The sequence below is a fragment of the Eschrichtius robustus genome, chromosome 1 (assembly GCF_028021215.1).
Source record: "Eschrichtius robustus isolate mEscRob2 chromosome 1, mEscRob2.pri, whole genome shotgun sequence".
In the NCBI taxonomy this organism is placed as follows: domain Eukaryota; kingdom Metazoa; phylum Chordata; class Mammalia; order Artiodactyla; family Eschrichtiidae; genus Eschrichtius; species Eschrichtius robustus.
This window is the reverse complement of record NC_090824.1, coordinates 118,373,037-118,390,163: the sequence shown is the minus strand read 5'-3', so window position 1 is coordinate 118,390,163 and position 17,127 is coordinate 118,373,037. Positions and strand designations below refer to the sequence as shown.

General features: G+C 33.4%; 1 protein-coding gene across 11 annotated transcripts in view; it reads left to right on the top strand.

Annotated features, from left to right (window-relative positions):
* ZNF280D (zinc finger protein 280D) overlaps window positions 1-15,145 on the top strand; it is a 296,330-nt gene extending 281,185 nt beyond the window's left edge. For 8 of the 11 annotated variants that reach the window (XM_068552151.1, XM_068552176.1, XM_068552143.1 and 5 more), the window contains 2 exons: window positions 10,496-10,551; window positions 13,302-15,143. In XM_068552151.1, the coding sequence (XP_068408252.1) occupies window positions 10,496-10,551; window positions 13,302-13,926 (681 nt within the window). In that variant the 3' untranslated portion in view covers window positions 13,927-15,143. Of the gene's footprint in view, window positions 1-10,495; window positions 10,552-13,301 lie in introns of all 11 variants that reach the window. The other 3 variants (XM_068552217.1, XM_068552226.1, XM_068552205.1) reach the window with 1 other exon arrangement.
* The last annotated feature ends 1,982 nt before the right edge of the window (window positions 15,146-17,127 follow it).

Below are 17,127 nucleotides of genomic sequence, written 5' to 3'. Positions count from 1 at the left end.
AATAAATTCTGGTTTTGGTAGGCATAAAATGTTTAAACTTAAACTACTATTGTGAGTTTAATATACCTACTTTTCAACTTTTCAATATTTTTCAATTGCTTTAATGTTCTGGGGGAAAAAAACTTTTAAAAATATACAGAGAGGAGAATTGTGGGAAGATGGCACAGTAGGAAGCACCAGGAATCTGGCTCCCCACCTAGACAGCAATTGCACAGATTGAATCTATCTGATATAACTATTTTGAAGCTCTAAAGTCTGTTGAAGGCTTGCAACTTCAAGGCGAAGGCTTGCAACTTCGAGGCGAAGACTTGGAGAGTGAATTGCTGTTAATTTCCATCAATTTGAGCACTTAGCACTGTAGCAGCCATATGGCAGGCAGCTGTGCACATGTTCCTGGAGCAGCTTGCACACAACTTATGGGAGCCAGAGTGGGCAAAAAAGACCTTGTCCTCCAGATATTGGGGAATCTGGTTGCTGCTTCTTATCAAGGAGTTGCAGACAAAGAAGTGGGCACATTATTGTTGCACCCCCCCCCCATTGTTGCAAGCCCCTTCCCCTCCAGCTGAAGTGACTTCCAAGGAATTTAAATGGACAGCCCTTTTTCTCCCTTCATTTTTCACTTTTCCCCCTTTCAGGAGCCAGACATTAAAGACTTAGGACATTCAAAAACAACTGTGTATGTGGGTAAAATTAGAAAGAGATTGCATATGCCCAGGGAAAGGCTCAGAAAAGACATAAGAAGACCTTAAGTTTACACCTCAGGGTGATTTGGGAACAGAGACAGCCTACAACAATAAAAATTAAAAATTAAAACAAAAATTAATAAAACAGGCAAATGCTGGGCAAGGGGAAGAATCTGATTCCCAGAGTTACTACATTATTAGACTCAACTGTCCAGTGTTTAACCAAAAATCACAAGGTATACAAAGAAACAGGCAAGTATGGCCCATTCAAAACAAACAAAAAAATCAACAGAAACTTTTCCTGAAAAAAACATAATGGCAGATATACTAGACAAAGAATTTAAAACAACTGTCTTAAAGATGCCCAGAGAACAAAAGGAATGTGCGGAGAAAGTCAAGAAAACAGTATGTGAACAAAATGGAAATATAAATAAAGGGATAGAAAACCTAAAAGAAACCAAAAAGAAATTCTGGAGATGAAAAGTGCAATAACTGAAGATGAAAAATTCACTAGAGGGATTCAAAGGCAGATTTGAGCAGACAGAAGAAAGAATCGGCCAACTTGAAGATAAGACAATAGAAATTATTGAGTTTGAGGAACAGAAAGAAAACAGACTGAAGAAAAGTGAACAGAACCTGAGGGAGCTGTATGACACCATTAAGCAGTCCAACATTCACATCATGAGAGTCCCAGAAGGAAAAGAGAGAATATTTGAAGAAATAATGACTGCAGACTTCCAAAATTTGATGAAATACACGAATGTAAACATTCAGAAAGCACAACGGATTCCAAGTAAGATGAGCTCAAAGAGACCCACACTAAGACACGTTATAATTAAACTTCCAAAAGATAAAGAGAATCTTGAAAGCAGCAAAGAGAAATGAATCATCACATACAAGGGATTCTCAATAAAGTTATCCACAGACTTCTCATCAGCAACTTTGGAAGCCAACAGGCAGTGGGTCGATATATTCAAAGTTCTAAAAAGAAAACCTCAAGAATCCTCTATCCAGCAATTCTGTCACTCAAAAGTTAGAGAGAAAGTAAGACATTCTCACATAACCAAAACTGAGAGAGTTCTTGACCACTAGATCTGCCCTGCCAGAAGTGCTCAAGGGAGTCCTGCACGGTGAAATGAAAGGACAGTACATGACAACTCAAAGCTCTGTGGCAAAATAAAGATCTCAAAAAAGGTAAGTGCGTGGGAAATTATAAAAGCTAGTATTTTGTAACAGTGATTTGTCGCTGTACTTTTTGTTTTCTACATGAGTTAAGAGATGAATGCATTTAAAGAAAAAAAAATTTTAGTGTAAAATTTAGTATTTCTCTAACTTTGGTTTGTAACTTCTAATTTTGTTTCCTACATAATTTAGGTGACTAATGCCTTTAGTTTATATCTAGGTATACAATGAATAAAGGTGTAATTTTCTGACATCAGCAACCAAAAGGAATGGGGATGGAACTATAAAGGGCAGAGTTTTGGTATGTTATTGAAATTAGCTGGTATAAATTCAGATTAGAGGGTTATAACTTTAGGATATTACATGTAATCCTCAAAGTAACCATAAAGAAAATAGCTATAGAATATACACAAGGGGAAATGAGAAAAGATTTTAAACATTTCACTACAAAAAAATCAACTAAACAGAAAAGAAGTCAGTAATGAAGGAAATGAGAGCCAAAATAGTGATAAGATATATAGAAAACAAATAGCCCAATGACAAAATAAGTCCCTCCTTATCAGTAATTAATCTAAGTGTTAATGGATTAAACTTTCCAATCAAAGGACAGAGGTTGGCAGAATGGATAAAATACACATGATCCAACTACATGCTGTATACAAGAGACTCACTTGAAATTCAAAGACACAAGCTGAAAGTGAAAGGATGAAAAAGATAGTCCATGCAAATAGTAACCAAAAGAGAGTATGGATGGCTTTACTAATATCAGACAAAATAGACTTTCAATCAAAAAAGCTTACAAGAGAAAAAGAAGGACATTATATATTAATAAAAAATTCACTACAGCAAGAAGATATAGCAATTATGAATATTTACACACCTAATGACAGACTGCCAATTTATATGAAGCAAAAACTCACAGAGTTGAAGGGAAAAATAGACAATTATACAGTAATAGTTGGAGACTTCAGTACTCTACTCACAATAATTGATAGAATAGACATAAGTAAGGAACTAGAAGACTTAATAAACCTACTAGATTTGCAGACATACACAGAACACTCTACCCAGCAACAACAGAATACACATTCTTCTCAAGTACACATGGGACATTTTCCAGGGTAGGCCATATAGTAAGCCACAAATTAAATCTCAGTGGATTTTAAAAGATAGATGTCATACAAAGTATCTTCTCTGATCACAGGATGAAATTAGAAATCAATAATAAAAGGAAAAATGAAAAATTCACCAGATTTTAGAAATTAAACAATACACTTTAAAACAACCAATGGATCAAAGAAGAAATCACAAGGGACATTAGAAAATACTTAGATAAGAATGAAAAGAAAAATACAACATGCCAAAACTTCTAAAATGCAGTGAAAGTAATGCTAAAAGGGAAATATATGGCTGTGAATCCTTATATTAAAAAATGAGAGATCTCAAAGCAACAACCTGACTGTACAACTTAAGGAACTAGAAAAAGAAGGAGAAACTAAATCCAAAGCTGGCAGAAGGAAAGGAGTAAAATTAGCACAGGAATAAATGAAACAGAGAATAGAAAAGCAATAGAGAAAAGTTGGTTCATTGCGAAGGTCAACAAAATTGACAAACCTTTAGCCAGAAATACTTAAAAAGAGAGAAGGCTTAAATTACTAAAATCAGAAATGAAAGTGGGTACATTACTACCATTTCTATAGAAATAAAAATGATCTTAAGAGAGTACTATGAACTCTATGTCAACAAATTAGATAACCTACGTGAAATGGACAAATTTCTAGAAACTCAAAACGTAGCAAGACTAAATCATGAAGAAATAGAAAATCTGAGTAGATCCATAGCTAGTAAGGAGATTGAATGAGTAATCAAAAATCTCTTAACAAAGAAAACCCCTTGACCTGACGACTTCTCTAGTGAATTCTAACAAACATCTAAATAAGAACTAATAGGACTTCTTTCAAACTTTTCCGAAGTTGAAGAGGAAGAAATATTTCTAAACTCATTCTGTGAGGCCAGCATTACCCTGATACCAAAGCCAGACAAAGACAATACAAGAAAAGAAAACTACAGATAAACATCCCTTATGAACATTGATGCAAGTATCCTCAACAAAATACTAGCAAACAGAATTAAGCAATATATTAAAAGGATTATATACCATGAACAAATGGGATTCATTCCTGGAATGCAAGGATGGTTCAATATATGAAAATTGATCAATGTAATAAGCCACCTCAATGAAAGGAAGCAACAAAAACCACATTATCATCTCAATTGATGCAGAAATGGTGTTTGACAAAATTCAGCACCCTTGCATGTTAAAAATGCTCAACAACCTAGAAACAGAAGGAAACTTCTTCAACATAATAAAGCCATATAAGAAAAACCCACAGCAAACATCATACTCAATGGTTAAAGAGTAAAAGATTTTCCTCTAAGATTAAGAACAAGCAAGATGTCCACTTTCACTACTTCTTTTCAACATAGTACTGGAAGTTTTAGCCAGAGCAATTAGTCAAGAAAAAGAAATAAAAGGCATCCAAACTGGAAAAGTAGTAAAGTTATCTCTGTTACCAGATGATATCATTTTATATGTAGAAAACCCTAAAGATTTCATACAAAACCCTATTAGAACTTAAATTAACTCAGCAAAGTATATAGCAGGACACAAAGTCAGCACACAAAAATCAGTTGTATTTCTATACACAAGTAATGAACAATCTGAAAAGGAAATAACAAAACAATACAACTTTAATAGCATAAAATGAATAAAATACTTAGGAATTTACTTAATCAAAGAGGTAAAAGACTTCTACAAAGAAACTATAAAACTTTACTGAAAGAGATTTGAGAAGACATAAAAAAATGGAAAGACAACCCATGTTCATGGATTGGAAGACTTAATATTGTTAAAATGCCTATGGTACCCAAAACAATCTACAGATTTATTGCAATCCCTGCAAAAATCCCTAAGATGTTTTTTGCAGAAATAGAAAAACTCATCCTAAAATTTATATGGAAGCTCAAGGGACTTCAAATAGCCAAAACAACTTTGAAAAAGAAGAAAAAAATTGCAGCACCCAAATGTCCTGTTTTTAAAATTTATGACAAAGCTGCAGTAAACAAAACAGTGTGGTATTGGGATAAAGACAGACCTATAGAACAAAGGAATAGAATAGAGAGCCCAGAAATAAACCTTTGTATATATGGTCAAATGATTTTTATGGGGGAGCCAAGACCAATGGGGAAAGGACAGTCTTTTTAATAAATGATGCTGGGAAAACTGGATATCCATATGCAAAAGAATTAAGTTGTACTCTTACCCAGCACTATATACAAACAGTGACTCAAAATTGATAAGGGACTTAAATGTAAGACCTAAAATAATAAAGTTCTTAGAATAAAACAAAGGACAAAAACTTCATGACATTGAAATTGGTAGTGATTTTTTGGTTATTACACCAAAGGCACAGGTAATGAAAGAAAAAAATTGTACAAATTAATAATTTTGTGCATCAAATATACTATCCAGTGAATAAAAAGGCAACCCATTGAATGGGAGGAAATATTTGCAAATCATATATATGATAAGGAATTAATATCTAGAATATATAGAGAACTCATAAAACTCAATAACAACAAAAGCAACCCAACTCAAAAATGCATAAAGGACTTGAACAGGCATTTCTCCAAAGAAGATATACAAATGGCCAATAAACACATAGATGTGCAACATCACTAATCATTAGAGAAATGCAAATCAGTGAGATACCACCTCACACCCATTAGGATGGCTACTGTTAAAACAAACAAAAACCAAAAAACCCACAGACACATAAACACACACACACACACACACACACAAAACCACAAAAAACTCCAAAACCAGAACACAGGTGTTGATGCTGATCTGGAGAAATTGAAGCTTTGTACACTTTTGCTGGTAATGTAAAATGGTACAGCCATTGTGGAAAGCAGTATGGCAGTTCCTCAAAAAAATTATATGATCCAGCAATTCCTCTTTTGGGTATACTGTACCCAAAAGACTTGAAAGCAGAGTTGAAGAGATATTTGTACTCCTATTTTCATAGCAGCATTATTCACAACAGCTAAAACATGGAAGTAAACCAAGTGTCCATCAATAGATGAATGAATAAGCAAAATGTGGTATACGCATACCATGGAATATTCAGCCATAAGAAGGAAGGGGATTCTGCAATATGGATCAACTTTGAGGACATTTTGCTAGTGAAATAAGCCAGTCACAAGAAGACAGATATTACATGATTTCATTTGTATGAGGTACTTAAAATAAAAGAGTATCGTGGTGGTTTCCAGAGGCTTGGGGGAGGGGAGAATAAGGAGTTGTTGTTTAATGGGTGTAGAGTTTCAGTTTTACAAGATGAAAAAAGTTATGGGGATGGATGGTGGTAATGATTGCATAATAATGTGAATGTACTTAATACCAGTGAACTATACATTTAAAAATGGTTAAGATGGTAAATTTTATGTTATGTGTATTTTATCTCTTGTTTCTATATGGCTTGGCATAGCACTGATGTCAGCATAGTTAACATCACAGTTTTTGAGACCATTATGTATACTGAGCCAGGAAGTGTACTATGATTTTCTTTCCTATACTTCATTTTACTTTTCTGGGTAAAAATATATTTTTACTGATTTGTTTAGTCTTCTGTGCACCTAATGCTGTTTTTTAAAATGTTGCAATGTGTTGTCTAATGTTTGGAAGTATTTTTTCCAAATGTTCACACACATCAAAAAAAAGATTGTTGGAGGGCCTGGAGATCTTCTCTCTGATCTGCTTTAGTTTAAACTAGTTGCTGTCTAAGCCTAATGCATAATTTGTTGTATCAGGATTTTACTTTGCCACTTTCTTGTGTTGGATGTCCTGTTTCCTGAACTGTGAGTTCCTCTTTTCTTGTTTTACTCCTTATTTTGATGAAACATGTCGTCTAACAACTTCCACAGAAAGGTTGATTCTTTTTTCACTTAGTGTAAATTTAAAACTATATTTACTCTAATGATGGTTTGGCTGAAGTACATAAAAAACATTTTTCCTACGCATATTTGAAAGTATTATTTTCGTTAAGTCTGATGCCATTTTTGGTCCACTTTCTTTGTGTTTATGTTATTTTATTCTTTCTGGCAACTTTAATGATTATCTCTATCTCAGGTGTTTTGAAATTTCATATGTTCACCCATCATCCTTTTTTCATTCATTATGGTAGGAATTTGATAAGCCTTTGTAATTTTGGATATTTCTGTTTGGGGGAAATTTTCTTGTTTTATTTCTTTGGTAAATTTTCACTTTTATTTTCTCTGTTCTCTCTTTTTTTTTGAAACTCCTATTGATCTGACACTACTTCCTGCATCAACTCTTTTGATTGTATGGCATTTTCTTTCTTGCCTTCCATCTTTTTGTCCTTTCATTCAACCTTTCAAAAAAGATTTTCTAAATTTAATTGCTTATTTTAGTTGCCATATATTTAGTTTTGAATTGTTCTTTTTATTTGTTCTTCAGTTGTTTTGCCTTCATAGTTTTTTGTTCTTGTTTAATGGACATAACATTTCATACCTCTCCAGGGATATTAAATATATATTATACGTATTTATTTTGTTCCCAGCAAAGTCTCTGATGTCTCCTAGCCCCTTTCTTTATTCACTTGTTTATTTTGATCTGTCTGATGTAAAGGATGTCTTCAGTTGTGTGGTGATCCTTGGCTGTCCATAAAAGTGAAGCGCTAAGTTTATCGAAAACCCTGTGTTTGGACAGGGACAGGGCTGCCTTGCATGGCCATACAGGTTATGCACTGCAGCACTCCACAGGGTACAACCCTGGTATATTTATATATACCCCTTAGTACTCTCAAAATGTATTGATGTTTACAGTACTAGAAATTAAAAGTATGAAATTTTAAAAATACTGTTACTTAAAATGACAAATATTTTTCTGAAAAATAACTGTTTGTCAAAACAAAAGAAATTTAGTTAGAAGAATGAAATTGTTATACACTTTTGTATATCTCTTTAATGTCTAGTTAAATAGAAGGAAACTGGATCCTCATGTTTCTGCATTCAATCTGTTGTGATATGTTATTTTGGTTGAAATATAAGAATACCCAGCCTCATCTAGTACTTTAATCTCTTCAGATAATTGTGATTATTCTTTTTTATGACATCAAAAGTAGACAAGTGGACTTTTTCTTAAGAGGTTTGTTGCAATGTGGAATCTGACTCCATATCACTGAACTTTTTGTACTCTATTACATTAAAATCTGTTGGTCTGGCTTACACTTTGATTGGCTCTTTTATCCATGCATGATTTTATAACAATGTGCATTTAGTCATTTGGAATATATTGGTTCACAAGTTACATAGATCTTCTAAGTGTTGACATGTTTCATTATATAATATCAGGTAATCACATTCATTAATATTAGCATTAATCTCATGAATAGTGGATACAAGTTATCCTAAAATTTAATTTTTCCTTGAATTTTATTACTGGCAACAAATACTGTCGGTTGTTTTCTTTGATGTGACATGCTCACTTTGTCAGTTTTGAAGAAAATGTCTTCTAAATACTCAAGTCTAAATATTCATAGTTTGACAGTCATTCTTTAAAATAAAAATCATGTTCCATGAAAAAAATGTGGCCAAGTTCAGCTTGCAACTCAGTCACAGACCCAAGTGTTTTTAGTGCGCAATAGCAGTGCCTTATGCATATTTGGTATTTCATTACACAGAATATTAAAAAGACATGCACTCAGTGATTGATGTTTAATAAAATTAATTTTACTGCTGGTGTATGCCAGTGGAGAATACAGTGACTACTAGTGCAGTTTTGGTTCTATGTCAGTGCCTTGATTTGAGTTAAGATGCCAGCATTTTTACTCACCACTGCTTTAGTACCAAGAATTTTAACCTCACATGCCTCGTGAAAGTGTCTTGGAGGCCCCATGTGTCTGTGAACCACACTTGGAGAACTGCTGACATGGATTATATTGTGAAGGTTGCCTCATGGATTAGCGTGCTGTACAGCCTGCACAGTCTGCATGACAATTGTTTAGACTTCAACATAGGAAAATCAGTTGCTGAGCTGACTGATTCTTTGGTAGGGAGGATGCTCTCAAAGTCTTTGAGGCTGATAATTTTCTCCAAAGAGGAATCTCCTAGATTCCAGCTGCGGGTGGTGGGGTGAAGAGTGGTTCCTCTGGCTGCTAGCATTCTGCGAGCCAGGCAGAGAGATAAATGTGGGTCCTTTTTTTCAGTTTATGGACCTCTACTAAATTTTTCTGTTTTCTTTCAGTACCTCATGCCTGCCCTTTGCCATTCCTGGTGTTCACAAGTGTAGACTGTCTCCAGTTCACAGAGTTAACCTTTGGCCTAAGTGGTAGAGGAAAGGATAGGTACCTGTTGTGTGAGTTGGGGAAAGAGCATTTAGATTTCTCAGCAATATTCATACTTCATTTTTATCTTTTATGTACTGGATAGTGTACTGAATTTCTCCAAATACCAGATCTCTTATGTTCTCTGGGAAAACTGATTCTCTTTTCCTTGCACTCCCTGCTCAGACATTTAGTTGTAACTTCCTCCACACTGTGAAGTCAATTTCCATTCCTCCAGCTACTATCCATCTAAAAATTTGTTGAAATCTCTTTGACAATTAGTATGCTTTGATGTTTTCTTGGTCTTTATGAGTGAAAATATTTTATTTCTTTGCCCTCATTTTAGCAGGGCTTTTGGAGAGTGAGGAAATATTACATGTATGTGATTAATACACCATATCACTTTCACAGATTTGAATCAATCACTATTGTGGCTGAGCTGGACCTAGTTTTGAAACTTCACCACTTACTGTAGTATTGCCTTGGGTTTTCTACTTAACCCCCACAGTCTTTATTCTTATTTGTAGAAATGGAGTTTATAATATCTAACATGAGGATTAAGTGATGAGATAGTGAATGTAAAGTTCTTAACATACTACCTCATGCATCATATATGCTCAATAATTTGTAATTGTTATAAACTGTTAGGCTGGCCTCAGGCTTACTGAGGTTTTAGTGTATTCTTTCCTCACCAAAAAACATTTGAAATAAGCAAAATATTTCATTTGTCTATTGTTTAATATTACTAGGTTTGACAATGGAAGGGTTACCATGGCTCCAAATATAAAATCATAATTTCATAAATGTTTTATCTAAGTACCTGTATTTAATATGTGTGTATAAAATACTGTGGATGACACATTCAAATTCAAGCTGTGTTTTACTAGTTTTCTATTCAAGTAATTGTAATTATAGCCCATATTTGAAAGAATCTAAGGAAAGCAGGTATTGTTATAACTGGATAACTGTTTCATGTCCTTGATTCAGAAGCTTTTGGTACACTGAAATTCTTACCAGTTTATTAAAAAACAATTTTTGAAATCATGCTTTTAGTTATGAGAATTATTTTAATACATACTTTAAATTAAGAAAATTTTTTTCTCTTTAGTTTACTAGGTAGCACACTTAAGTTCTTTTTATCTAGAAAGTTTAGTGTAATAAAAGTAGTTTACTTTAAGCTTAGTTTTGAATATAAAAGAAAATTATTATTAATCATTTCAGGAAATTGCAAGACCTAATATGGCTGAAGGAGAAACAGAAACATCAAATTCTGAAAGGTAAATATAAGGAAAAACTGAATCTCATGAAATTCATGTATATAAAATGATACTTGAGCTGTGTTATATTTCAGTTAATTGGCAAAAGGCTATTTAAATTTTGTATATGGTGTTCCTTTTAGTAATGGCTTTTAATTAAAATAAAATTTTGAAATATTAATATAACAGAAATATACTGCAGATCCTTAGTTTTGAAATCTTAAACATGTAGAATACATTTTATAAGTTGTTAAATTTTTAAAAAGTACTTAAAAGTAAGTAAAATGTTAACAGATTTTAATTGCCTCTAGTAAATGAAAATAGTTACAAGATGCTACAGGTTATAAGATGGTGACGATTCTTGCAAATAGGTAATTTTAATATCTTATTTTTTAAGTATTTTCAAAAAGCTGTAAAGCTACTTCTTTGGTGGAATCTCAACATAAAAGGTTCAAAATTCAGGGATTGGTTTTTAAAAATTTAATGCTTGAGTAGAACACTGCAGAACACAAAAGATTTCACAATATTTTTTTTTAGCAAAAGAAAATCCAACATTCTAATTAGAACTTTATTCCAGCTAAAGGTGATTTTGTCTTTTAGATTAAGTACTTTCCCCATTTCTATCTTTATGCTGTGTGTTTTGTAGTAGGCTGCTTGTTAACCTGATGAGATTAATTAATCTATTGCCTCCAAAAAGAAAATTATGGAGTAAGACCTTTTGAAGATGTTTCTTAGACTTCACTAGAAAAATTATCTAGCCCTGGGACTTCCTTGATGGCCCAGTGATTGAGACTTCACCTTCCAACGCAGGGGGTGGGGTGGGGGTGTGTGGGTTCAATCCCTGGTTGGGCAGCTAGAATCCTACATGCCTCAAGGCCAAAAAACAAAACATAGAACAGAAGCAATGTTGTAACAAATTCAATAAAGACTTTGAAAATAGTCCACATAGAAAAAGAAAAGAAAAGAAAAATTATCTAGCCCTTTCTTCACCTAGCATTTTTCCTAGAATTCTGGTTGGGGAAAGTTAACAAAAATTCAAATAAGGATTTAGAAAAAGCAGACTAGTCACATCCATATTTTTTAACATTTTCTGTAAATTATAGTTAGTTCAATAAGATCTGAACAAAAATAAGAATTTTACAAATTTAAATGAGAGAAATATTATAATTTTTTGCAGATGATGTAATTGACCTGTAAGATCCAAGAAAATGAGCTAAGAATGATTGAAATTAATCAGGGTATTAATTAAGGCAGCTTGGTGTAAAATTCAGAATCTTTACGATATACCAATAACATGTGATTACAAAATATAATGGATAAAATTCACAGTAATAACAAGATGAGAAAAGTGCAGCATCTATTTAGAAGATTTCGAAGAAAAAACTTACTGAGATAGAAAGTAATATATTAGTAACTTACATGATAGGTCATTTCCCAAATTAGTTTATGGTTAATGAACATTTAGTTGAAAATCCAAATTGGATTTGATTTGGAGTGGTGTTTAACGTAAGATTAATATTTTTCTACTTATTAATACCATAATTTTAAAAATCACAGCTGTGTTAGATATTAGGTTGTTTCTGTATTCACTATTTTAAACATTGTTTTAATGAGCATCCTTGTACAATTATCTTTTACTTTTTCAAACTATTAATTTAGGGAGAAGAGTAGTATAATGTAGGTGATTTGCCCTATTAGATAATAAAGTACAATGTTAATTTCTAATTGTTAAAACTGGGTGGTATTGGCCTGTAATAGTCAAAAGACACATCAACAAAATAAATAGCAGAGAAACAGCCTTTTAAATATAATTTAGTAAATAATAAATGACTATCTGATAACATTGCTTTGATATTTGGCAGTTCATTAGGAAAAAGTCTAAATTCCAGGTGGATTAATGTAAGAACTAATATAAATGTAATCATTAAATTTCTTTTTGTTAAAATAAGCATTGTTACATCTACATAAGGGACTGGAGAGCCTCTTAGAAATCTCCTGTTTTTAAGACTCACAGACATAGAAGACAAACCTTATGGTTACCAAAGGGGAAAGGGTGGAGGAGGGATAAATTAGGATTTGGGATTAACATATACACACTACTATATATAAAATAGATAAACAACAAGGTCCTACTATATAACATAGGGAACTATATTCACTAAATAGTTTCTGTTAACACACCGGGGTAAGAGTAAACACAGAGACAGGTATACACATAAGCATATATGTATGCATGTTTTATATTTACGTATTTTTTAGGCATGTGTTTATGTTTTTATAAATTAGGCTGTTAAAAAATCAGTGAAATGTTTGTGAATGCTTAGTTGATTTTGCATAGGGAAAACACTCTAAGCCCAAGAGGACATATAAATCATAAAAGAGAAATAGGGTTTTTTCCACATCTATTCATTCCTTATTTAAATTACTCTTACGAATTAATAAGCACACTCACATTTTAACTAAAAATAAGCAAGGGTATGAACAGATAAAAATAATGATAACCAGGACTGAAACCAGTGAATAGACTCCTCAGGAATCCTTTTAATATGTGACTATGGAGTTTCTCACTCTGTTGCCCAAGAACATGGCCACCTCCTAAATTGTAACATCATGGCAAAGACAGGGGACCTCAATTTTTTTCTTTTTTTTTTTTTTTTTTGGTGGGCAAGTGTGCCTTTTTTTTTTATTTTTTAGAGAATGTCTTTATTTTGATAGTGTTCAAATGCATTGTATTATGAAGAAATAGATAATAAATAGCTTTATTTTTTCAGTAAACAAGATGAAGCTTCTTCAGAGGAAATAAAAAATGGATGTGATGTGCATTTATTTGAAGGCTCATCAACAACAAAAAGTGAAGAAGGTGTATCAGGTTCAGATAAAGAAAATGATACCTGTCTTGAAGACCAGGAAACTGGCTCAAAGAATATCTTCAGTTATGATTCAATTATTGATGCAGATAAGGTGGAAAAGGAAAAACAAATAGAGCACATTTGTCAGGAAACAGAGTTGAAGAGGTGCCAAAGTTCAGAAAACCTCATTGCATGTGATCAGACTGAAGATTGCAATGCCAGTGAAGCTAGATTTTCTTCGAAGAATATTAAGGATTTGCAGTTAACATCTGGTGATGTTAGCATTGATCAGTTTTTGAGAAAAAGAGATGAACCTGAATCTGTTAGTTCTGATGTTAGTGAGCAAGGCAGTATTCATTTGGAACCTTTGACTCCATCAGAAGTGCTTGAGTTTGAAGCCACAGAGATTCTTCAGAAAGGTAGTGGTGATCCTTCAGCCAAGACTGATGAAGTAGTGTCTGATCAAACAGATGACGTTCCTGGAGAAAATAGCCTTAGCACAACAGAGACAACAGGAGACCTGGCAGATGAAAAAGAAAGAAGTTGAAATTAATTAGGCATTCTAAGTTTTAGTGTACCAACGATAAGAGCATTTGGAACAGTGCTATCAGGTGAGCTCAGTGGTGCTGTTGCAGAGTGCAGACATAGAAAAATGTGAGGGAGGTCATTCATACACTTTACCTGTATATTCAACCTAGGTTATTAAATCAGTTCATCATTAATAGCATGATTAGTATGAATTTCCAAGAAGTTTTTAAGACATGAGTAAGATTTTAATGAAAGTTAAGTTTGCAATGAAAAAGTCTCATTTAAGCAGTTTTCGAGGTTATGGAACTTGGTGGTCAATATGAATTGAATATTAGAATATTATACTAATAAAGCTTTTGAAATTTCCATCAGTTCTAAACTAAAAGTCTTTATTACCTGTACATCCTTTTCAATTAACTTAAAGGAAGAGATTTGGAAACCACATACCTTTTGGGAATAATTGATTTAAAATAATGGCCGATTGGCTTTGTTAATGAAGGCTTCATTTTGAGTATGATACTGGTAAATGGAGCATGTTTAGAATGCTAAATTAGTTGATCTAATGAGAATTTGGATGAACATAAACTTAATTTTGGATATAATATAACATTCCAGACTGCCAGAAGCATGTAAACAGAATATTTGAATCTGTGTACCTCCATACAAGTGTTAGCCTGCCAGGCTGTAAGCTTACCTTAATTAAACTTTCAGTGAAAGTGAAATTATTAAAATAAAAATTTATATTTGTGCTTTTTGTCAGTGTGTAAGCTGTGCAGAAATCCCTTGATGTACTAGTTGTATAAAGTAGAAACCCATTGTTGAAACTCCTGTAGCTATTATGCTCTTAATATTGTTTTAATGATCTTCTTTGGAAATAGACCCATAAAAATGGTCTGGAAACCAAACCAAAGTATGGATTAATGTAGATATTGTAAAGCAGTAAACTGAAAACATGTCCTGGCATGAATTCAGCCATGTTTAAGTGACTTCTTCTGTAATTGTAAAATAGAAAATTCAAATGGGACCTAAAGCAGGATGTAAAAAATTGGTTTGGGATATTTAGCCTAATTTATCCATAAGATGGCTGCTAAATTGATTTTTTCAGTTTTTTATCATATAGAAAATAATAGATATAGAAATGAATAATATGAGTAACAGTAGTTTGCTTTGAAGTACTAATAAACTTTTATTTAAAATGCTACATTTTTACTTCTTAAAATGTGCTTTGAATTCTTAAATTTTGTTTCACTGAATGTTAAATGTTTAAAATGGCTATTAAAATTCTGCTGTATATAGTAGTTTTTGAGTAAATATTTGCAATAAAAATCTGTCCCTGAATAATTTTATTTTTCAGAAAGCTGCTTGAGTCGGATTACCTTTGGCGCCTCTAGAAATTGTATATTGCTCAAGGAAATTTCATGTTAAAGTTAGTGGTAGATTTTATTCCGTATTCTTCAATTGATGCATGATTTATTTTAAATTGAGACAAAGTACAGGGGGAAGAACTGCTAATATTTACAGAGAATTGATTTGCTTTATAAATTCTTCTACTTCAAGAGAATTATAATTTAATATTATAGTTTTCTATCTGCTCAGTAAATTAAAGAGGCTAAATAGGCAAAATATTTTATTGACTTATTTTCTTGAATATTTTTGAGGGTGGGGGCAAATATTTTTATCTTTCCTGCTCCCAAGAAAAGATGGGATAGAGGGACTTATTAACTGTCATCCTTCACCTTGTTGAAACATAAATCTATAGCAGAGAAGACTTTTGGAGTAAGGGGAAGAAAAAATCTGTGTAAGGACCATTTTCTGAATCTCATTCAATTAGTTGCCAAGGCTGTCACCTAATGCTTCAAAAACCTAGAGCACTGTACCAAAATAAGTCTCTAAGTGACACTGTAGTCCCTTGTGAGCTTTGAGTAGTTCCTTCTCCTGCCCCTATATACTTACAGTAGTGGTATTGAAAGTACCTGATCAATGAATAGTTTATACCTATCCACTGTGAGAAAAGGAACTTGTACCAGACTATAAATCCTTCATTGAGAAAGTCTAGCAATGAAAACAAAAAAATAGTTGAAATAAACATTGTACTTGGTAACATAGTTGGTTTCTGTTTTCACATAATCTCCTTATCTCATTTCTGATCAGGAACAAACAATTCAGGTATACAAACCAAACCTTTGAGTAGCAGTGCTTTAGCACAGTGGTCAGCAAACTTTTTCTCTGTAGAGCCAGATAGTGAATAATTGTGGACTGTGTGGTCACAATTATCCAACTCTTCCTTATAGCTTAAGAGCACCTATAGACAATATGTAAATGGTAGCCTGTTTGTGTTCCAATAAAACTTTATTTACAAAAACAGAATGTTGGTTGGATTTGGCCAGTGGACTGTAGTTTGCCACCACCTGCTTTAGAGTGCTGTTTTGTCTGGGCAGATTGTGCTCAAGGACTGAGATTTTCTTTGCCAATAACTTATTTAACACCAGTTCACTGTGAGAATTATAATTTATAAAAATAATATTTCGCAAGCCGATACCATACAGGATAACGTCTGTTAATAAGCTAATAAAGAAATAACATACTCCAAACTAATAATAGATTGATTACACTGTTGTTCCAGGCAAAGAGGAGATGAAAGAAAGTCCAAATTTAGTTGAGGTGTACCTTTCCAGGAATTGGTTGTCTGTAGAGTCAGTCCTTCCAACTAAAAGCTGGGTATCAGCTGCCAGCGTAGGTCTCTTGCTGCTGGGGCACGTAGCTAGGGGGTGACAGTACCGGTGTCGGTAAGCAAGCTGGGCTGTTCCAAATGTTATGACTCCAGGGACCATTACATGACTTACACCACTGCCTACCAGGAGTAGCCTTGCCAAGGCAGGAACAGATGTCCCTTCTCTTCCTGAGACTGCTGCACAGTTTAACACTGCTGAGGACCAAGAGTGGCCTGGCCATGGCAGGAGCAAGTGTCTCAAGATCTTCACAGAGCTATGTAAGTCAGCAAAGAGTAGCCTTGCCCAGACTAAACACTCTCGGTAAGTCCTCATAAATTCTCGGTATTTAAAGTTTAAGTGTCCATCACTCGATAGCTGCTCTTCCATATGTTCGTATTGATTATCCTCCCCAGCGGCACCCCTTAATGGCTGAGCTGCTGAATGCTTATCAACAACAGCAGATGTTGATGACATCATCCTGGCACAGCTTCCTTAGTGTAAACAAATTT